Source organism: Spermophilus citellus (genome assembly GCF_964194105.1).
Source record: "Spermophilus citellus genome assembly, chromosome: 1".
Lineage (NCBI taxonomy): Eukaryota > Metazoa > Chordata > Mammalia > Rodentia > Sciuridae > Spermophilus > Spermophilus citellus.
Genome location: NC_138182.1, coordinates 176,264,272 through 176,288,291, shown reverse-complemented (window position 1 = coordinate 176,288,291; position 24,020 = coordinate 176,264,272). Strand labels below are relative to the sequence as shown.

The 24,020-nt window shown below is 39.2% G+C and overlaps 1 protein-coding gene across 1 annotated transcript; it reads right to left on the bottom strand.

Moving 5' to 3' along the window:
- Positions 1-13,193: 13,193 nt before the first annotated feature.
- SPMIP10 (sperm microtubule inner protein 10) lies at positions 13,194-22,916 on the bottom strand (the record flags this gene model as incomplete). The annotated part of the gene is made up of 3 exons (XM_081290145.1): positions 13,194-13,403; positions 21,820-21,928; positions 22,813-22,916. The coding sequence occupies 3 exons, from the start codon at positions 22,914-22,916 to the stop codon at positions 13,194-13,196; spliced, it is 423 nt and encodes a 140-aa protein (XP_081146271.1).
- Between the last annotated feature and the right edge of the window lie 1,104 nt (positions 22,917-24,020).

Below are 24,020 nucleotides of genomic sequence, written 5' to 3'. Positions count from 1 at the left end.
ATTAAAACCAGGAATCAATAAATAGGAATCAAACTAAAAAGTTTCTTCTCAGCAAAAACAAACAAACAAATAAACAAGCAAACAACAACAACAACAACAACAAACAATCTGTGAGGTGAACAGAGAGCCTACATCCAGGGAGCAAATTTTTACCCCTCACACATCAGATAGAGCACTAATCTCTAGGGTGTATATAAAGAACTCAAAAAGCTAAGCACCGAAAAAACAAATAACCCAATCAACAAATGGGCCAAAGACCTGAACAGACACTTCTTAGGGCTGGGGATGCAGCTCAAGCGGTAGGTAGCGCGTTCGCCTGGCATGCTTGCGGCCCGGGTTCAATCCTCAGCACCACATACAAACAAAGACGTTGTGTCCGCCGAAAACTAAAAAAATAAATACTAAAACAACAACAACAACAAAAAACCAGACACTTCTTAGAAGAGGTTATACAATTAATCAACAAATATATATTAAAAAATGCTCATCATCTCTAGCAATCAGAGAAATGCAAATCAAAACTGAGATTTCATCTCACTCCAGTCAGAATGGCAGCTATTATGAAGACAAACAACAATAAGTGTTGGTGAGGATGTGGGGAAAAAGGTACACTCATACATTGCTGGTGGGACTGCAAATTGGTGCAGCCAGTATGGAAAGCAGTATGAAGATTCCTTGGAAATCTGGGAATGGAACCACCATTTGACCCAGCTATCCTTCTCCTTGGACTATACCCAAAGGACTTAAAAACAGCATACTACAGTGACACAGTCACATCAATGTTTATAGCAGCACAATTCACAATAGCTAACCTGTGGAGCCAACCTAGATGCCCTTCAGTGGATGAATGGATAAAAAAAATGTGGCATATATACACAATAGAATTTTACTCAGCAATAAAAAAGAATAAAATCATGGCATTTGCAGATAAATGGATGGCGTTGGAGAAGATAATGCTAAGTGAAGTTAGCCAATCCCCAAAAACTAAATGCCAAATATTTTCTCTGATATAAGGAGGATGACTCATAGTAGGGTAGGGAGGGGGAGCATGGGAGGATTAGATGAATTCTAGATAGGGAAGAGGGGTGGGAGGGAAAAGGAGGGGACAGGGGATTAGCAAGGATAGTGGAATGTGATGGACATCATTATCCAAAGTGCAAGTATGGAGACACGAATGGATGTCAAAATGCTTTATATACAAACAGACATATGAAAAATTGTGGTATATATGTGTATTAAGAATTGTAACTCCAAAAAACAGTACATGTATAAAGGCATGAATTGGTGTGAACATACTTTATATACAAAGATATGAAAAATTGTGCTCTATATGTGTAATAAGAATTATAATGCATTCCGCTGTCGTGTGTTTAACAAAATGAAATCAATAGAGAGAGAGAGAGAGAGAGAGAGAGAGAGAGAGAGAGAGAAAGAGAATCCTAAGGACTCACAATCACCAAGACCAACCCATTTGGGCTAAAATGCAACATGATATTATGTTCTCCTGGGAGAATTTAAAATCTCAACCTAGGGCTGGGGATGTGGCTCAAGCGGTAGCACACTTGCCTGGCATGCGCGGGGCGCTGAGTTCAATCCTCAACACCACATAAAAATAAAATAAAGATATTGTGTCCACCTAAAACTAAAAAATAAATATAAGGAAAAAAAATAAAATCTCAACCTAGCTCACAGGCTGGGTGCAGTGGCATCTTCCTGTAATCTCAACAACTCAGGAGCTGAGTCAGGAGATTTCAAGTTCAAGGACAGACTGGGCCATTTAGAGAGGCCCTGTCTCAAACAAACAAAACTAACTCCTGGTGTAGAAAGGAAGCTCTGAAAGGAGTAGACCAACAGTATAAATTCAATAGTGCTTTCATACAGGGGAGTAACTTTAAGCAAGGAACAATCTGAAAGAGAATCACTGACTAGGAAATAATTTGAGCATCATAGAAACTTTGGGAAAATTGAGAAAGAGAATGAAAAATTGATATTTTAGGATAATAAAGCTGTCGCTGAGTCAGATCTCACAGAAAGGTGAATGGATTGTCTGTTTTTTGTAGCTATAGCAATATACCTGAGACTAGGTAGCTTTATAAAGAAAAGAACTTCAGTGTGGGGGGGTGGCTAAGTGACAGAGCACTTGCCTAACATGTGAAGCAGGTTTATTTTAACTCATGGATTTGAAGGCTGAAAGTCCAAGATCAGACATCCCCATTGATTCAGCTTCTGGTGAGGGTCTAATGGAAATGGCATCATGGTAGGAGCATGTGTGGGGATGAGATCACATCAAATGACAAGAAACTAAAGAGCAATTCAGGAGTCAGGCTCAGATTTTATAATAACTTGTTCTTACAAGTTGAACTCTGGGGTCCAATAAGAATTATCTTAATGTCTTCTGAGGGCATATCCCCAGTGATCTAAGGACTTCCCACTAGGCCCACAACTTAATATTGCTACATTGGGGACCATCATCCATCACATGAACTTTTAGAACCATAGAAGTTTCTCTTGTGTCAGGAATCAGCACCATACAATGTCCAATTCAACTCTTCAGGACTTTTTTCTCATTAATTTCCAGAAATGAACAAAGATCCAAATCAGATCAGCTCCTGGAGCTCAAGTTATTCCTTTTTATTTCTTTATTTTTTATTTATTTATTTTTTGTGTGTGGTTTTGGGGATTGAACCCAGGGCCTTGTGCCTGCAAGGCAAGCACTCTATCAACTGAGCTATATCCCCAGCCCTCAGTTATTCCTTTTTAGAAGTCCTGGGCTCTTTTTTTTTTTTTTTTTGTAATTGCTGCATTATAATTAATACATAATAGTGGAAATCATAGTTGGTTTTGTATATGATCACAATATAAAGGTATAATTTCATTCCCCAATATAAAACTTAGGTTCTTTAAGATGTTATGTGACATTCCCATTCTTTACTCCTGTGAAATTGTACCTCAACTGTCATCTTGGATTTTAAACTCTAGTTGAGTGGTAGAAACATAAAAATCATCTCTAAATTATCTTGAAGATCTTGCTAGAAATTATCTCATTACCAGTCAAATTTGCCTATTTTCAATGGAAGAGAAAATAGTGGAAAGAGTCTTAGCAGGAGTGGAGTCCTGGGAATGTTTAGTCTCAGAAGAAAGTGGGTTAATTGGCTCAGTTCTATTTTGGAGGGAAAGTAGTATTAAGAGATTATAAGAAGTAAAAATCTTCTACTTATCCTAAATAGCTTTTAGGAACTCAAGACGACCAGCTTTTTTGTTTCTTAAATTAGATGTGTAAAGTAACTATCCTATGGGGAACTCCAGTTATTTCTCAATTCTGGGAATGATTTTGGGGATAGAGTAGCATAATTGCGTAAATTATATTTCACTGTTTTTCTTTCTCATGTACCTTTATTCAGGTTCTAGTACTTGCATAGGAGGAGACAATATTTTTATAGTGTTTTTCCTAATTCTTCTGACTGGGCTTTATGTTCTCTAAAGAGGTTGGATCTAAAGGACAATAAGAATCTCTAGAACTACTTTCAAAAACATAAGGCTGGAATGTCAGGTGCTGTGTGTTATGGTTTGAATTTTAAAATGTCCCCCAAAGAGCTCATGTATTAGGTAGCACAAGAATGTTTGGAGGGGAAATGACTGGAGTTTTGAGAGCTTGTGTTAGTTTTTTGTCATTGTGAGCAAAATATCTGACAAGAACAATTTAGAGGAGTAAAAGGTTTATTTTGACTCATGGTTTCAGGAGTTTCAAGCTGAATCCATTGCTCTGGGCCCAAGAAGAGGCAGAACATCATGGCAGAAGGGTGTGGTGGAGGAGCAGGGCTCATCTCATGGCAGCCAGGAAGCAGTGAGAGAAAGGAAAAGGGGCCTTGGGGAAGATGAACCCTTCCAGGACATTCCCCCAGTGACCCATCTACTGCAGCCATACCCTCCCTGCCTACAGTTGCCTCTCACTTAATCCATTCAAACAACGATTAGCTGGTCAGGTCATAGTTCTTGTAATCCAATCGTTTAGCCTTTGAACATTTCTACACGAACACAGGAAATTTGGGAGGGATATGTAATATCTAAACCATAACAACTTTAATCTCATCAGTGGATTAATCCATTTGGTAGATTAATAATTTGAATGGATTACTAGGTGGTAGATGTCAGATCAGGCGGGGCAGGCATCGACCAAAGGAGGCAGATTTAAAAGGGCCGCTGAACAGGCTTTATTGAGATATCACTTCCGGGCGGAACTCGATCAGACCCACAGAGGGGACAGGAGAAGGGTCTTAGGAGAAACCGTGCGGAAGCTTGACCGGACTGGACTTTTATGGGGCTTACAGCAGGAAGGGAAGAGCTTGGGACAGGAAAAGATGTTTCTAGGGTTCCTTGCCCCCTTGGAGTTGGTCAGGGGAGTTGGCTGAACTCCAGGATTGGCCAGGGGGTCCTGCTGATTGACAGGCATTAGTCAGGAGATCTGGCTGATTGACAGGCATTTCTGCCGGCATCTGATTGATGTTCTTTTCCCAGTGCGGGCTGCTCTTTTCTAAGTTGCCACTAAGTCACCACCAAGTTGCCACCATCGACCTAACAGTAAATGTTGGCAGGTGGGGTATGGCTGAAGGAAGTAGGCCGCTGGGGCCAGGAGAAATGCATTTGGGCTCTGTGTCTTGTCCTGGCTTCTCACATGCATCCCCTTGCCCTCTTCCCTGGCTCCCTGTCTCTCCCTCCTCTCCCTCCTCCCCTTTGCTGGCAGCTTTCCCCTACCCCACCCTTTTGCCAAGTGTTCTATCTCATCTCAGGCCCAGAGCAAATGGAATCATCCAACCATGGACTGAACCCTGAAGCTATGAGTCAACAGATACTTTTCTTACTTTAAGTTCTTCTTCTTATTTTTCTTCTTCTTTTTTTTTTTTTTTTTTTGGTACTGGGGATTGAAAGCAGAGGTGCTTAACCACTGAGCCACATCCCAGCCCTTATTTATTTATTTATTTATTTATTTATTATTTATAAACAGTGTCTCACTGATTTGCTTAGGGCCTCAATAATTTGCTTATTTTGGCTTTGAACTCGAGACCTTTCCACCTCAGCCTCCTGAGCCTCTGAGTTTACAGGTGTGCAGGTCCCTGCACCTGGCACTAAATTGTTCTCTTTTTTTTGGGGGGGGGGTATCAGGAATTGAACTCAGAGGCACTCAATCACTGAGCCACATCCCCAGCCTATTTTGTATTTTATTTAGAGACAGGGTGTCACTGATTTGCTTAGCACCTTAGCTTTTGCTGAGGTTGGTTCTGAACTCGTGATACTCATGTCTCAGTCTCCTGAGTCGCTGGGATTACAAGCGTGCATCACTGTACCCAGCTCACTCAGGAGCTCTTTAGAGACTCCCAGGGCAGGGTGTTGGTGGTGGCACATGCTGGCCACTTGTCCCTAATGCTGAATGCTAGGCAACTGTGGACAAGTGGTGGCTTCCCTTGTTTTTACTCATATCCAATCCATGGAATGGAAGCTCTACCTTGGACAGAGTGCCACTGAAAGTACTGTGACCCTGACTTCTCTTGCCAAGGTCATAATGTGGTGGTTCCATGACGGGAGAGGCAAGCTGAGAAGATTACAACATTATCCTCATATCCACTAAGTGCTCATCAGTTCCTAGTGGGGGATGTCACTTGGAAAGAAGTGTGCCATTGTCCTCACTCCAAACTCCAGACCCAGAGCTTAAAGATTTTTTTCTGAGAAAAGTAGGTAATAAGACAGATGCTTCTCATATCTTCATAAGACCGTTTCTTCTCATAACTCTTCTGCAATGGTGTTTGGGCAGAAGTTTAAGCTTGAGGATACTCTCAAAAAAACAAGGAACTAAGGACTGGGGGTGTACAGCACTTGCATAGTATGAACAAGTGCCTGGGTTCAATCCCTAGTACCCCAAACAAACAAACAACAACAACAAAATAAACAGGGTCTAAGGATATAGCTCAGTTGGTAAAGTGCTTGCCTCCCATGCATACATACACATACATACACACACACACACAAACAAAACAAAGGACTATTTAGAGGTCAATATGGGAGGATGATTTGACCTCATGAGTTGGAGACCAAACTGGCCAATACAATGAGACACCCCTGTCTCAAAAAAAAAAAAAAAAAAATAGTGAAAACTAACAATGGAGGTTGTGGTGAAAGAGAATTGAGAGATTGGTAGAATCATTGGAGATACAAGCTAAATCGTAGGTGGCTACTTTACCTGGGTAAACCAGGGAAAGAGACAGCTAAAAGAATCCCTCCAGAGGTCAGAAAAAATCTCAGAGACTTTGGGAACTATCTTTTCAAGAATTCAACTCTGATGCCAATGGTTTCTGAAGCAATTTTATTTCCTAGAGCAAAGTTGGAAACAAAAGAGCAGTCAGCCTGCAATTAGTGGAGTTTAATAGCTAGGTGTGGTCAGGAAACAAGATAACAAAGAGAATCCTGCCAACCACCTCCTCAGAGACTGAGTGTGGCCATATCCATGGCTGAGCCCCTGAGAATTAGCTCGGGAGGCTTAACACTGGGTATGGGAGTGGGGCTGGGAATGGGCCCTGGAGAGATTAGGCTTCACTAGAACAATCCAGCCTGTCACTAAATAAATAAACAAGCAAATAACAATCAAATACCCTAGAGTAGGCTGGAGATAGAGGGAGCCAGTAGCTAGAGTTGCTACAATATATTTTCTAAAATAGCCAGTTGCCAACAAAATATTATCAGATATGCAAAGAATAAGGAGGTACAATTTCTACATGGGGGGGGGGGGAGCAGGCAGCAGAAACTGCCAGATGTCGGTTTTAGCAAAGTCTTCAAAGGAGCACTTATAATATGTTTTGAAAACTGTAACTAGAAGTAGTTCCAGCTGACTGTGGTGGCGCACGCCTACAATCCTAGCTACTCAGGAGGCTGAGGCAGTCTAGGCAACTTAGACCTTGTTTCAAAATAAAATAAACAGGAATAGGGATATAAATCCCCAGAGCAGGAGGAAGGGGGGGAAAGAAGCTTCAGGTTGCTGAGCACAAGGAAGTGCTGGGCAGTGGCATACCTGGAGAAGGCACAAAGTTCCATGTCCCTTTCTTCATACCTCCCCTGGGCATCTTCCATCTGGTTGCTCCTCAGTGATATAGTCTTTTTATAATAAACTGGTAACCCAGTAAGTGAAAAAAGTAATGTATGATGAAAATTTCATCTTATACAGAATATCAATAAAGAGAAATATTAAAAAAATAGAAATTCTTGAATTGAAAAAATACAAGAACTGAGAAATTCACTGAGGGGAGCTCAACCATGTATTTAAGCTAATAGAGGGGAAAAGCAGCAAATTTGAAGACAGATTGATAGTACTTATGCAATATGAAGAACAGAGAGGAAAAAGAAGAATGAACAGAGCTTCAGAGAAATGTGGGACACATGTTCATCAACATACTTGTGAAGAGAGTACCAGAAAGACGGGAGAGAAAGAAATGAGAAGAAAAAATTGGTCACCCAATCCACAAAATTACAACTATCTTATATTTGATAAAGGGGCTAAAAGCATGCAATGGAGGAAGGATAGCATCTTCAACAAATGGTGCTGGGAAAACTGGAAATCCATATGCAACAAAATGAAACTGAACCCCTTTCTCTCGCCATGCACAAAAGTTAACTCAAAATGGATCAAGGAGCTTGATATCAAATCAGAGACTCTGCGTCTGATAGAAGAAAAAGTTGGCTCCGATCTACATATTGTGGGGTTGGGCTCCAAATTCCTTAATAGGATGCCCATAGCACAAGAGTTAATAACTAGAATCAACAAATGGGACTTACTCAAACTAAAAAGTTTTTTTCTCAGCAAGAGAAACAATAAGAGAGGTAAATAGGGAGCCTACATCCTGGGAACAAATTTTTACTCCTCAAACTTCAGATAGAGCCCTAATATCCAGAGTATACAAAGAACTCAAAAGATTAAACAATAAGAAAACAAATAACCCAATCAACAAATGGGCCAAAGACCTGAACAGACACTTCTCAGAGGAGGACATACAGTCAATCAACAAGTACATGAAAAAAAGCTCACCATCTCTAGCAGTCAGAGAAATGCAAATCAAAACCACCCTAAGATACCATCTCACTCCAGTAAGATTGGCAGCCATTTTGAAGTCAAACAACAACAAGTGCTGGCGAGGATGTGGGGAAAAGGGTACACTTGTACACTGCTGGTGGGACTGCAAATTGGTGCGGCCAATTTGGAAAGCTGTGTGGAGATTCCTGGGAAAGCTGGGAATAGATCCACCATTTGACCCAGCTATTGCTCTTCTCGGACTATTCCCTGAAGACCTTAAAAGAGCGTACTACAGGGATACTGCCACATGGATGTTCATAGCAGCACAATTCACAATTGCTAGACTGTGGAACCAACCCAGATGTCCTTCAATAGATGAATGGGTAAAAAAAAAATGTGGCATTTATACACAATGGAGTATTACGCAGCACTAAAAAATGACAAAATCATGGCATTTGCAGGGAAATGGATGGCATTAGAGCAGATTATGCTAAGTGAAGCTAGCCAATCTCAAAAAAACAAATGCCAAATGTCTTCTTTGATATAAAGAGAGCAACTAAGAACAGAGCAGGGAGGAAGAGCAGGAGGAAAAGACTAACATTAAACAGAGACATGAGGTGGGAGGGAAAGGGAGAGAAAAGGGAAATTGCATGGAAATGGAAGGAAACCCTCATTGTTACACAAAATTACATATAAGAGGTTGTGAGGGGAATGGGGAAAAAACAAGGAGAGAAATGAATTGTAGTATATGGGGTAGAGAGAGAAGATGGGAGGGGAGGGGAGGAGGGATAGTAGAGGATAGGAAAGGTAGCAGAATACAGCAGTCACTAATATGGCATCATGTAAAAATGTGGATGTGTAACCAATGTGATTCTGCAATTTGTATTTGGGGTAAAAATGGGAGTTCATAACCCAGTTGAATCTAATGTATGAAATATGATATGTCAAGAGCTTTGTAATGTTTTGAACAACCAATAAAAAAAAGAAAAAATTGGTCACATAATGTTTGAAATCTTGACAGATTTATTGAAAAACAATAGCCTATATATCCAAGAGAACTCCGAATAGGATGAGCACAAAGACACCCACAAGCAGTTTCATAATAAAATTGGTGGAAATCAGAGGCAAGAAGCCCTAAGAAAACAATATATCACAAGGGACCACCAGAGTTAAAATTAACAGCTGACTAGGCAGAAAAATGGCAGCCAGAAGGCAATGAGATAACAGATTCAAAGTGCTCAGCAACAAACAAACAAAAATAAATTCTACATCTACAAGAGCTTTTTTCAAAAGTGATGGTGAAATAAATATTTTCTAGATAAACAAAGACTGGATTTGTGGCTAGCAGTCAAGCCCTAAAAGAAACAGTAAAGGAAGTTCTTCACACTGAAAGAAATTGACTGCAGAAGCTTATCTGAATCCACACAAGAAGCACTGGTGTCTTAGCCATCTTGAGCTGCTATAACAAAATACCATAAAAGTGTCTCAAAAAACATTTGCTTTTCATAGTTTGGGGGTTTGAGAAGTCCAAGACCGAGGGGCCAGCAGTGTATTCCTGGTGAAGATCTTTTTTCTGGCTTGCAACCACTACTGTGTCGTCGTCGTCTTCGTCTTCTCCTTCTCCTTCTTCCTTCTTCCTTCTTCCTCCTTCCTCCTTCCTCCTTCTCCCTTCTCCCTTCTCCCTTCTCCCTTCTCCCTTCTCCATTCTTCTTCTTCTTCTTCTTCTTCTTCTTCTTCTTCTTCTTCTTCTTCTTCTTCTTCTTCTTCTTCTTCTTCTTCTTCTTCCTTCCTCCTCCTCCTCCTCCTCCTCCTCCTCCTCCTCCTCCTTCTTCTTCTTCTTCTTCCTTTTTTGATACCAGAGGTTGAACTCAGAGGCACTCAACTACTGAGCCACATCCCACCCCTATTTTGTATTTTATTTAGAGACAGAGTCTCACTGAGTTGTTTAGCACCTTAGCTTTTGCTAAGGCTGGTTCTGATCTCGTGATCCTCCTGCCTCAGCCTCCCAAGCTGCTGGGATTGTAAGGTCAGGCCGCCACAACCTTACAGATTTAAAAAGGCCTCTGAAGGAGGCTTTATTGAGATTTCACTCCCAGGCAGAGCTCTCAGACCAGCAGAGTGGGTCTAAGAGAATCGCGCCAGGGTTGGACTGAACTGGAATTTTAATTGGGCTTAGGGCAGGAAGGGAGGGCTTGGGACAGGAAAAGGGTTTTTTAGAGTCCCTTGTCCTACTGGAGTTGGTCAGGGGAGCTGGCTAAGATCCAGGATTGGCCTGGAGATCCCACTGGTTGACAGCGGTTCTGTCGGTGCCTGATATGTGCCCCCCCCCCAACCCATCCCCAGCAGGTTGATTAATCACCTCAAACCAACCTAACAGGGATTACAGGTGTGCACCACTGTGCCCGGCCTCCAGTGTGTCTTTGACATGGTGATGTTATTGGCAGAGTCAGGATCAGGTTCACGCATCACAGAATAGAAGAATGAGCACAATGAACAGCACTGAGGTCAGTAAGCCAGCCAAATTTTATTAAAAAAGGAAAATGAGAGAGAGATTCAGAGCTCCCGGTACAGTGCACCTGGAAAAGGCAAGAGTGCCACTTAAGTCTTGCAGTGCTCCTCCTTTAAAGGCACATAAGGAGAAGTTGATAAGCTCCTCTTGATTAGTTTTTTTAATATTTTAATTATCCCTAGCCTGGCATGGGCTGGATTATAGATTATGCAGTTGTTTTCGGCATGACGCAGATTTAGGCCCTTTCTGAGAAACAAGAACTGTCTTACAACATGTCAGGGCATATTAAAATGGCTGTCTTCGTGCTTGGCCTCTTGGCGATCTTGATTGTCCCTTCCCTACTCTCCACTGCCTGGCCTTTCATACCTCAGTGACACAGAAAGAAGTGGGTGTGAGGATTATTTTAGTTAGCATGATGTTTTTTCAGGTTCCTCCATGTGGTAGCATGCATCAGAAGAGCATTCTCTTTTTATGGTTGAAAGATTTCGATCAGATGTATAAACCAGTTTTTACCAGTTGATGACATTGGGCTGTTCTACCATTTTACTATTGTGGATAACGCTGTGATCATCAAATACAAAGATTTGTGTGTCCCTGCTTTCAGTATTATTGAATGTTAAGGCTCTATTCCAAAATCCCAAATACAACTCCAGGTCTTTTTGAAGGAAAGACAAAGGATTTATTCTGGTCAGGGCCAAGGAGCAGAAAACAGACAGTTCTTCAGCCGAAGACACTGAACGCGGGCTAGGGGACCACTTAAAAATCAGAAAACCACAAAAGAGGGGGGCAGGAGAGGCAAGCACAGTCTTAGAATTGGCGCCTTTTTGTACCCATTCAGGAAGTAAGCTAACGTCTGCTCCATAGTTTAAAGATATTGTGGTCAGAGTGCAAGTGGGTGGGGGTGTCAGCATCTATGTGAGTGGGCTCATGAGGAAAGGGGCGCCAATTCTGCACAGGGTGAGATGTCTGGGCATGAGATCAATCCGACTTAACTTTCAAATCTGCCCATGACATGAGGAGTGAGTGAAATTGCTGAGTCATGTGGAAATTCTGCTTAATTTTTTGAGAAACCACTCTATGGAGTTCTCTGTATAGGTCAAATGGCTGTACTGTTTTACATATGGTTGCCTGTCCTGAGCCATCTATGAACTGTGTGTGTGAGCTATGTGCATTGGAGCTCTATGAGGGGACAGGTCTGGCATTGCACACTGATTGGGCTGTGCGGTACAAGTGTGCCTCTCCTCTCCCTCTGCCTGTGATCCCACACAGCACCTGAGATGGGTGGGTCTTGCAAAGATGTCAATCAATCTGCTGGCCACAGGACACCAAGAAGCAGGACTCCACCTTTGAAACCTTATCCCTGCCTTATCTGATGAAGAACATTCTATCAAATCTCCTTTGTGTGTCCCCTCTATAAAAATAGATTCTGGGTACACACTCTTTTTCCAGCACCTTCCAGTGTGAAAGCTGACCCTAAGGTCACAGAGCAGTCCCACCCTTGATCTGAGAAATCAAGTCCATGTGTTGTGTGATTTCTTTGCTGTTTTCTTAGCTTAATGTTGCAGCCAGCTTTTTGAATCCAGCTTATCTTGTCAGTGCAGGTTGTTGTCGAGAGTCGCTTTATTTAATATTTATTTTTATGGTACTGGGGACGGAACCCAAGGTTGTTCTACCCCTGAGCTACATTTCCAGTCCTTTTTATTTTGAGACAGGGTCTAAGTTGTTCGGGTTGTCCTTGTACTCGTAAACTTCTTGCTCAATCCTCTCCCCGCAAGCAGTTGATGTTATAGGGACAGTACCACCATGTCCACTATGGGTTTACTTTTATATTAAATTATGTGAATAAATTACTGTAGCAAATTGACACTCATATATACTGAACAGATACATAAAGTACATCTCTGTATTGTCATTATTTGACGTAGGACCTCTGTTGCCTATGCTGGCCTCTGACTTGTGACTTGTGATTTTCCTGCCTCAGCCCACATAGCTGGAATCATAGGTATATACCTCCCTATCTGGCTGCAAATATATCTCTCTCAGCTAAAACTGTATGATGTATGATCGAGCTGTCTGCCAAACACTTCTAATTACCATGATGATTAATAACAATGGTCCAGAGCCTTAAGTGTGTGTGTTGGAGGGGTGGGTTGTGAAAAAGGGTGGTGGGGGCAGACAGCAAAATAGCGAAAATAATTCCACATCCTGCAACTCTATTTCAACTCAGCTCATCTGACATTACAATTGAGTTAGAGGGGATGAAAAATAGAGAAGAAGATAAAGGTAGAGGAACGTGATGAGGTCAGACAGTGGTACTAGACCAGTCTGCTGTTCTTTACCTGCTTGATATTAAATTAGTATAAATGAAAGCAGTTCTCCTTCCTATCCCATAGTAATTTACAAATCACATTATTGATTTATGATCTTTAAAAATATTGAAGTCGTAGATGAAATACAAACGACGTACAGTACCTTAAACACTCATCAAAGGGAGGTGGAGAATAAGGGATTGAAACATTATCACTTTATTTTTATTTTTTTGGTGGTGCTGGGAATCTAACCCAGAGCCATGTTCATGAACTCTATCACACATCTGCTATCCCAGCCAGTTTTATCACTTAATTCCTCTGATCAGACTAGTCGCCTTCTAAAGCCATGGGAGATCACAGTGCTTTGGTATTTGGAGAGAGGTGAATGCAAAGGCATATCTGTAATTTTTATTTCTGGTGGGCCTTTCTTCAAGACAATTGTGCGATCTTCCCCATGGCAAAGCCTTTCACTGTGATCCAAAAAGAGAGAGTCTTCTAGTGGTCCAGTATGGATCCCACATGCTTCTGCTTTCTAAAAGAAAAAAAAAAAAAAACCTCTGCTTAATATCACATCAAACATCATTTTCTTTTTTTTTAAAGAGAGAGTGACAGAGACAGAGAGAATTTTTTAATATTTATTTTTTAGTTTTCAGTGGACACAACATCTTTGTTTGTATGTGGTGCTGAGGATCGAACCCGGGCCGCACAAATGCCAGGCGAACGTGCTACCGCTTGAGCCACATCCCGAGCCCCATCATTTTCTTGTTATATCAAGATGAAAGTGTTCTGATCATTTTTCTAACTATCTGATGGATAGAGTAATATCTCTTCTAAAAGCAGAGCTCTGTGACTTGGTATTAACCTGACTACCAGGATGAGCCAGGAGGACTGAAGATTATACAGGTGGTAGGTAAGCCTGGAGTCAGATCATTAAACTTCAGCTTCACTACTTATGTGACCTTGTACAGGTCACATGCCACTCACCTCAGACTTAGTTTTCTTAAATATAAAATGAAAATATCAAGGGGACTGGAGATATAGCTCAATTGGTAGAGTGCTTGCCTTGCATGCACAAGGCCCTGGGTTCAATTCCCAGCACCACCAAAAAAAAAAAAAAAAAAAAAATAGTCAAAGAAGACCTTAGAAGAGGGAAAGATCTACCTTGCTCTTAGATAGGCAGAATTAATATTATCAAAATGACCATACTTCCAAAAGCACTATACATATTTAATGCAATTCCAATTAAAATCCCAATGACATTCTTCATAGAAATAGAAAAAGCAGTCATGAAATTCATCTGGAAAAATAAGAGATCCAGAATAGCTAAGGCAATCCTTAGAAGGAAGAGTGAAGCAGGTAGCATCACTATACCACCAGACCTTAAACTATACTACAGAGCAATAGTAACAAAAATAGAATGATATTGGCACCAAAACAGATTGGTAGACCCATGGTACAGAATAGAGTACACAGAGACTAACTCATATAATTACAGTTATCTTACATTAGACAAAGGTGCCAAAAACATGCATTGGAGAAAAGATATCCTCTTCAACAAATGGTACTGGGAAAACTGGAAATCCATATGCAACAAAATGAAATTAAACCCCTCTCTCTCCATGCACAGAACTCAACTCAAAATGGATCAAGGACTTAGGAATATAACGAGATTCTGCGTCTAAAAGAAGAAAAAGTAGGCCCTAATCTTCATCATGTGGGATTAGGTACCAACTTCCTTAATAAGAATCCTATAGTGCAAGAATTAAAATCAAGGGCTGGGGATGTGGCTCAAGTGGTAGCGTGCTCGCCTGGCATGCGTGCGGCCCGGGTTCGATTCTCAGCACCACATACAAACAAAGATGTTGTGCCCGCCAAAAACTAAAAAATAAAGATTAAAAAATTCTCTCTCTCTCTCTCTCTCTCTCTCACTCTCTCTTTAAAAAAAAAAAGAATTAAAATCAAGAATCAATAAATGGGATGGACTCAAACTAAAAAGTTTCTTCTCAGCAAAAGAAACAATCTGTGAGGTAAATAGAGAGCCCACATCTTGGGAGCAAATCTTTACAAACCCTCAAACATCAGATAGAGCACTAATTTCTAGGATATATAAAAAATTCAAAAAGCTAAACACCAAAAAACAAACAAACAAATAACCCAATCAATAAATGGGCCAAGGACATAAATAGATACTTCTTAGAAGATGATATATAATTAATCAACAAATATATGAAAAAAATGTTCATCATCTCTAGCAATTAGAGAAATACAAATCAAAACCATTCTAGGGCTGGAGATGTGGCTCAAGCATTAGCACGCTCGCCTGGCATGCGTGTGGCCCGGGTTCGATCCTCAGCACCACATACAAACGGAGATGTTGTGTCAGCCAAAAACTCTCTTAAAAAAAAAAAAAATTCTAAAATTTCATCTCATTCCAGTCAGAATAGCAGTTCTTATGAAGACAAACAATAAATGTTGGCAGGGAAAAAGATACACTCATACACTGCTGGTGGGACTGCAAATTGGTACAACCACTATGGAAAGCAGTATGGAGATTTCTTGGAAATCTGGGAATGGAACCACCATTTGACCCAGCTATCCCTCTCCTCGGTCTATACCCAAAGGACTTAAAAACAGCATACTAAAGGGACACAGACACATCAATGTTTATAGCAGCACAAATTCACAATAGCTAAACTGTGGAACCAACCTAGATGCCCTTCAATAGATGAATGGATAAAAAAATGTGGCATATACACAAAAAGGAATATTACTCAGCAATAAAGGAGAATAAAATCATGGCATTTTCAGGTAAACGGATGAAGTTAGAGAAGATAAGTGAAGTTAGCCAATCCCAAAAAACCAAATGCCGAATGTTTTCTTTGATATAAGGAAGCTGATCCATAGTGGGATAGGGAGAGGGAGCATGGGAGGAATAAAGGAACTCTATATAGGGCAGAGGGGTTGGAGGGGAAGGGAGAGGCCATGGGATTATAACTGATGGTGGAATGTGATGATCATTATTCTCCAAAGTACATGTATGAAGACAAGAATTGGTGTGAATATACTTTGTATACAACCAGAGATATGAAAAATTGTGCTCTATATGTGTATTAAGAATTGTAATGCATTCCACTGTCATATATATATATATATATATATATATATATATATATATATATATAAACATAAACACAGGATTTAAAAGTATCCCTTAAAAGTTTAAAAGTTTATCCTAACTTTGGAACATATTGAGAACATCTGAATCCCAATTATTTCTTCCAGGACATTAAATATCCCTTCTTGCTTTGTTTAATTGAAAATGAGGTAACCATACTTTTTTTAAATCATAAATAAAAGGATTGTCTACAAAAAAGGGGTTAAAATTTAAAAAAAGGATTCTTTGAACATTGAACAAAACACATGTGAAGGAAGGCTGGGTGTAATTCAGCAGTAGAGTACTTGCCTGATCTGCTTGAAGCCCTGTGTTCAACCCCAGCACTGGGGGGGGGTGGGGGGAAGGGAAAAGAAAAGCAACTTATGTGAATGAAAATGCTTTTGCCCATTACGAGGTATTAAATTGATATAAAGTCCCTAGAAAAGGAAAAGCAAAACAACAGCAAATGTAGCAGAAGGCAAGAAATAATTAAAATCAGAGCAGAAATCAACGAAATTGAAACAAAAGAAACTATTGAAAAAATTAACAAAACTAAAAGTTGGTTCTTCGAAAAAATAAATAAGATCGACAGACCCTTAGCCATGCTAACGAAGAGAAGAAGAGAGAACTCAAATTACTAACATATGGGATGAAAAAGGCAATATCACAACAGACACTACAGAAATACAGAAGACAATTAGAAATTATTTTGAAAACCTATATTCCAAAAAAATAGAAGATAGTGAAGACATTGATAAATTTCTTAGGTCATATGATTTGCCCAGACTGAGTCAGGAGGATACACACAATATAAACAGACCAATATCAATGGATGAAATAGAAGAAGCAATCAAAAGACTACCAACCAAGAAAAGCCCAGGACCGGATGGGTACACAGCGGAGTTTTACAAAACCTTTAAAGAAGAATTAATACCAATACTTTTCAAGTTATTTCAGGAAATAGAAAAAGAGGGAGCTCTGCCAAATTCATTCTATGAGGCCAACATCACCCTGATTCTGAAACCAGACAAAGACACCTCAAAGAAAGAAAACTACAGACCAATATCTCTGATGAACCTAGATGCAAAAATCCTCAATAAAATTCTGGTGAATCGGATACAAAGGCACATCAAAAAAATTGTGCACCATGATCAAGTAGGATTCATCCCTGGGATGCAAGGATGGTTCAATATACGGAAATCAATAAATGTTATTCACCACATCAATAGACTTAAAGATAAGAACCATATGATCATCTAGATAGACGCAGAAAAAGCATTCGACAAAGTACAGCATCCCTTTATGTTCAAAACATTAGAAAAACTAGGGATAATAGGAACTTACCTTGACATTGTAAAAGCTATCTATGCTAAGCCTCAGGCTAGCATCATTCTGAATGGAGAAAAATTGAAGGCATTCCCTCTAAAATCTGGAACAAGACAGGGATGCCCCCTATCACCACTTCTATTCAATATAGTTCTCGAAACACTGGCCAGAGCAATTAGACAGATGAAAGAAATTAAAGGCATAAAAATAGGAAAAGAAGAACTTAAATTATCACTATTTGCAGATGACATGATTCTATACCTAGAAGACCCAAAAGGGTCTACAATAAAACTACTAGAACTAATAAATGAATTCAGCAAAGTGGCAGGATATAAAATCAACACACATAAATCAAAGGCATTTCTGTATATCAGCGACAAAACTTCTGAAACGGAAATGAGGAAAAACACTCCATTCACAATATCCTCAAAAAAAATAAAATACTTGGGAATCAACCTAACAAAAGAGGTGAAAGACTTATACAATGAAAACTACAGAACCCTAAAGAGAGAAATTGAAGAAGATCTTAGAAGATGGAAAAATATACCCTGTTCATGGATAGGCAGAACTAACATCATCAAAATGGCGATATTACCAAAAGTTCTCTATAGGTTTAATGCAATGCCAATCAAAATCCCAATGGCATTTCTTGTAGAAATAGATAACGCAATCATGAAATTCATATGGAAAAATAAAAGAGCCAGAATAGCAAAAACTATTCTAAGCAGGAAGTGTGAATCAGGCGGTATAGCGATACCAGATTTCAAAGTATATTACAGAGCAATAGTAACAAAAACAGCATGGTACTGGTACCAAAACAGGTGGGTGGACCAATGGTACAGAATAGAGGACACAGAGACTAATCCACAAAGCTACAACTATCTTATATTTGATAAAGGAGCTAAAAGCATGCAATGGAGGAAAGATAGCATCTTCAACAAATGGTGTTGGGAAAACTGGTAATCCATATGCAACAAAATGAAACTGAATCCCCTCCTCTCGCCATGCACAAAAGTTAACTCAAAGTGGATCAAGAAGCTAGATATCAAATCAGAGACTCTGCGTCTGATAGAAGAAAAAGTTGGCTCCGATCTACATATTGTGGGGTTGGGCTCCAAATTCCTTAATAGGACACCCATAGCACAAGAGTTAATAACAAGAATCAACAAATGGGACTTTCTTAAACTGAAAAGTTTTTTCTCAGCAAGAGAAACAATAAGAGAGGTAAATAGGGAGCCTACATCCTGGGAACAAATTTTTACTCCTCACACTTCAGATAGAGCCCTAATATCCAGAGTATACAAAGAACTCAAAAAATTAGACAATAAGAAAACAAATAACCCAATCAACAAATGGGCCAAGGACATGAACAGACACTTCACAGAGGAGGACATACAATCAATCAACAAGTACATGAAAAAATGCTCACCATCTCTAGCAGTCAGAGAAATGCAAATCAAAACCACCCTAAGATACCATCTCACTCCAGTAAGATTGGCAGCCATTTTGAAGTCAAACAACAACAAGTGCTGGCGAGGATGTGGGGAAAAGGGTATTCTTGTACATTGCTGGTGGGACTGCAAATGGGTGCGGCCAATTTGGAAAGCTGTATGGAGATTCCTGGGAAAGCTGGGAATGGAACCACCATTTGACCCAGCTATTGCCCTTCTCGGACTATTCCCTGAAGACCTTAAAAGAGCGCACTACAGGGATACTGCCACATGGATGTTCATAGCAGCACAATTCACAATTGCTAGACTGTGGAACCAACCCAGATGCCCTTCAATAGATGAATGGATAAAAAAAATGTGGCATTTATACACAATGGAGTATTACGCAGCACTAAAAAATGACAAAATCATGGCATTTGCAGGGAAATGGATGGCACTAGAGCAGATTATGCTTAGTGAAGCTAGCCAATCCCTAAAAAACAAATACCAAATGTCTTTTTTGATATAATGAGAGCAACTATGAACAGAGCAGGGAGGAAGAGCAGGAGGAAAAGACTAACATTAAACAGAGACATGAGGTGGGAGGGAAAGGGAGAGAAAAGGGAAATTGCATGGAAATGGAGGGAGACCCTCATTGTTATACAAAATTACATATAAGAGGTTGTGAGGGGAATGGGATAATAAACAAGGAGGGAAATGAATTACAGTAGATGGGGTAGAGAGAGAAGATGGGAGGGGAGGGGAGGGGGGATAGTAGAGGATAGGAAAGGTAGCAGAATACAGCAGTCACTAATATGGCATCATGTAAAAATGTGGATGTGTAACTGATGCGACTCTGCAATCTGTATTTGGGGTAAAAATGGGAGTTCATAACCCACTTGATTCTAATGTATGAAATATGATATGTCAAGAGCTTTGTAATGTTTTGAACAAACAATAAAAAAAGAAAGAAAAAAATAATAAATTGATATAAAGTTTGATGCTGTTGTTATAATTGTTGCTGGATAAATAACAGCAATACGTTATTGACTGAAGTATACATCTGCTTTTGATGTCTCAATATTGAAGAATAGCATTCTGGCCTGGCTTTGGAGTGCAGCCCTGTTTCTGGTACATTGTGTTATCACTTCTGAGTTGTTAAGTGTGTGTGTTTGTGTGTCTGTATGTGCATTATCATCTAATGAAAAATGGTGAGAATAAATAGGAAAAGAAAATAATAACCTAGAATTTACTCAGTATGGCCAAATTCACTTCATTTAATTAAGTTTCATGGTAATTCTATAATGTAGTATGTACCAGTTCCCAGTCACTAATTATGTGTTTAAAATTGTTGGGAATACTTTAAATTGCAAAAATTAAATAGTTCTGAAATATTATATAGGATTATAGCTCTAAATAAGAAGATCAAGCTAGGAGAGTAGCTCAGTGATAGAGCATGTCCTTAGTGGGGAAAAGGCCCTAGGATCAATCTGCAGCACCAACCAACAAACAAACACAAGAAAAAAAAATGCTTTGATGCATCCAAAACAAAATTTTTCTTACTAATTTTAATTCATAAAATTTATACATTGTAGTTCTATTAAATGAAAAAGACAGGTCCTACTAATACTGTCACTAGGCTAAAGTTATATAGGACATTAAAAATTCCTTGGTAAGTCACTAAATTACATTGAATATAGTCAAATATTAAGACTATAGTAAGTCTTAATAATAAACATATATGAATTTGGTATTTAAGTTTAATACTTGAGTCATTATTTCCTCAGATTTTTGTTTTCAAAACTATCAGGTAAAAATACATATAAAATCATCATCCCAGGGCAAATGCAGGCCCATTTATAACATTGTTCATGTGCATTTAATAAGAAAACAATTGAACCATATCTTATAATATATTTAACATAAATATTTGTAGTTTATAAAAATCTCTGTGTTGGAAAAATATATTCTTATTCAACATTAATCATTTAGCCAATTAGAATTTGCAAATTATTTATACAAACACATTTTCTTTTATGTATCCTTATTTGAAGTTTCCTCTCATAGTCTGATTATTACAATATATTCTATTCTCTCTTAAAAAAAAAACCCAACTTACTGCTGGGCATGGTGGCGAATGCCTATCATCCCAGGGCTGGGGAGGCTGAGGCAGGAGGATGAAGAGTTCAAAGCCAGCCTCAGCAATGGTAGGATGCTAAGCAACTCAGTAAGACCCTGTTCTCCAAATAAAAATTAGGGCTGGGGATGTGGTTGAGTGCTCCTGAGTTCAATCCCCAGTATAAAAACAAAAATTACCATTTCATAAGTAAATGTGCTCAATCCAAAGTTGAAAAAGGTTTTAGAAGTGCTGATTAAGAACACTGAATGGGAGCTGGGGATGTGGCTCAAGCGGTAGCACGCTCTCCTGGCATGCGTGTGGCCCGGGTTTGATCCTCAGCACCACATAAAAACAAAGAAGTTGTGTCCGCCAAAAACTAAAAAATAAATATTAAAATTCTCTCCCTCTCACTGTCTTTAAAAAAAAAAAAAAAAACACCAATGGGCAATCTTCAAGTCTAGACCAACTGTTCCCATGACTCTCTACTTGAACATTCAGTGTGACTTAAAACCTGTATGTTCTATACATGTATGATATAGCTTTTTTCAAAAAAATATTATAGACAGACGCAATATCTTTGTTTATTTATTTTTATGTGGTGCTGAGGATTGAATCCATTGCCTCACATGTGTGAGGCAGGTGCTCTGCTACTGAGCCACAACCACAGCCCCTGATGTAGCTTTAATACTAATGGCACCTGCTTCTGATAGGCTTAACACTGCCACTTAGCATCATGTGGAGGTTCTGAGATCCTTTTGTATGCCTATTTTGTTTGTATTTGCATTATTGTATTGCCTAAACGTTTACTTTCAAATTTATGTGAAAGCGCATCAAAATCATTTTTGTATAGTCATATATATCTTACAGATTATATTCAATGGCACAAGCTTGTGAATGATGGATATTTGTGAGAAAATACCTTCAGATTCACATTCCTGAATTCCATATTTTCTTTCCAAGGCATGACATAACGTGCTGGGATCATCCCTTGCTTTAATGAAAACCGTGGTAAATGAATCTCATCATACCTGAAGATTAAGAAAGCAAGAAAAAGGAATGTCTTGTGAGTTTGTTGTTTTGGCATCATTCCAAGGAATTGAGGTAATTGTGTCCATGGTGTTTGGACCCTTGAAGCTGCAGGACAGAGAACTGTGCTATTCAGGTTCACCTAATAGGCCATCAGTTCTTTAAAGCCCCACATTATCACCAAGATCAAGTCAGGGTTGGGTACCTCCAGCTGCATGCAGTCCTTTATAGTCTGCACACAATGTCCATATAACCAGATGTGTTTTTTCCCCCCCTTTTTTTCTTTTGGGGGCAGTGCTGGGGCTGGAATCTAGAGCTTCCTACATGCCAGGCAAATGCTGTGTCACTAAGCTACATCCTCAGTCCCCACATAACCTGATTTTAAGACAGCAGGCAGGGCTGGAGATGTGGCTCAAGCGGTAGCGCGCTCGCCTGGCATGCATGCGGCCCAGGTTCGATCCTCAGCACCACATACAAACAAAGATGTTGTGTCCGCCGAATACTAAAAAAATAAATATAAAAAAAAAAAAGACACACACACACCAAAAGAAAAGAGAAGAAAAGAAAAAAGAAAAGTTAAAAAAAAAAAAAAAAGACAGCAGGCAGTGTACTGTTGTACCATAATTTGCCTCAGGCCTACTCTTGTCTAAAGGAAATCTCTGGCCAGTGGCAGAAACGAATACCACCCCATCCCCAGACCCAGAAACTAACTTGGCTTCTAAATTTATATGTGATCAGACTTTCACTGCACATGTATGATATTTCCCTCTGGAACATAAAATTTTCTGTATCAATGTGAAGGAGAAACAATTATTGTCATTTATGTAGCTCCCAGACTGTGGAACAAATCAGCAGTCAAAACCCCTCAGAACCCTTAAGTCCTCACTTATTAGCAGGATTATATGAATTCTCATCAGAGCAGTCATTGGATAAGGTCAGATCACTGTCTTTTCCTGAAGCCATCACTGCCAGCAGTGACAGAATTCTCATCTAGAACCCAATTCACTGACCTAATCTAATGGAACTACTGCCTCTGATGTAACAATGTCTTGTGAATTTCATAGCAAACTTTAGAAGTTACATAAACAGCTGAGAGGGCCAAGCTCAGAGCTACTTTCAGTGGTAATTTTATTTTTTTTTTAATCTCCCTTCTTGGGAAAGACATTAACTTTAAAACTGGGAATGCTTGCAGATATATTGCAAATTTGACACGTATTGGAAATACACTTGCTAAATATAAGTCATATTAACATTTTCTATTTGCTTTTGGCTAATTTTCCTCCTTACATACTGCACATCATCATTGATAAATGTTCCATTTGTTTTATCACCTATTACTTAAGACACACTTTCAGTGTAAATCAAGTTTAAATCCAACCAACTCATTTTATCTTGTGATATTGCAGAATATTTCAGACTATAAAACTCTATTTATAATAAAGTCACAAGTGAAGATAAGTACTTCAATTACTATGACAGAGGCAGAATGTTATTAGTGTAAATCCTACAGACTAGCAAGAAAAATATACAGGAAGAATTATAGTGAGATACACTGGTTTTGTGGGAGTAAAAAATGAATACATATATGGGAAGTTTGGACTCTTTCTTTCAGAAAAGTTTAGAGAAGAGTAAAATTGATAAATGTAAAAAACCTTAAAAATGGAAGCATTTGTTTCTTCATGACAGTAGGATGCTACCCATATCAGATATCTGTGTGGTTTCAAATGTTAAAGAAGCAAATACTGATAAATTAACTGGTACAGTGGATATAAGGGAAATTTTCATGAAGACAAACAGCCTTAGGCATCAGTGCCCTTTAAAAACTATAACTTTCAGTAGAAAAAAAATACCAATATTTACTGTATATTATGTGGCAGAAAATACTACATCTTTAAAGTCACCTCTCAGTGCTGGGGATGTAGCCCAGAGGAGGAGTGCTTGCCATGTGCAAGGTGTGTGATAGTGGGTGGTGTTGGATCACCCCTCATGAATGATTTCAGGAACAATATCCAGTTACATATTTAGAATATTTTTCTTCCCTTGGTTATACCAATTTTTTTTTTACATATTACTTTTATTTGCGTTTTTTGTATA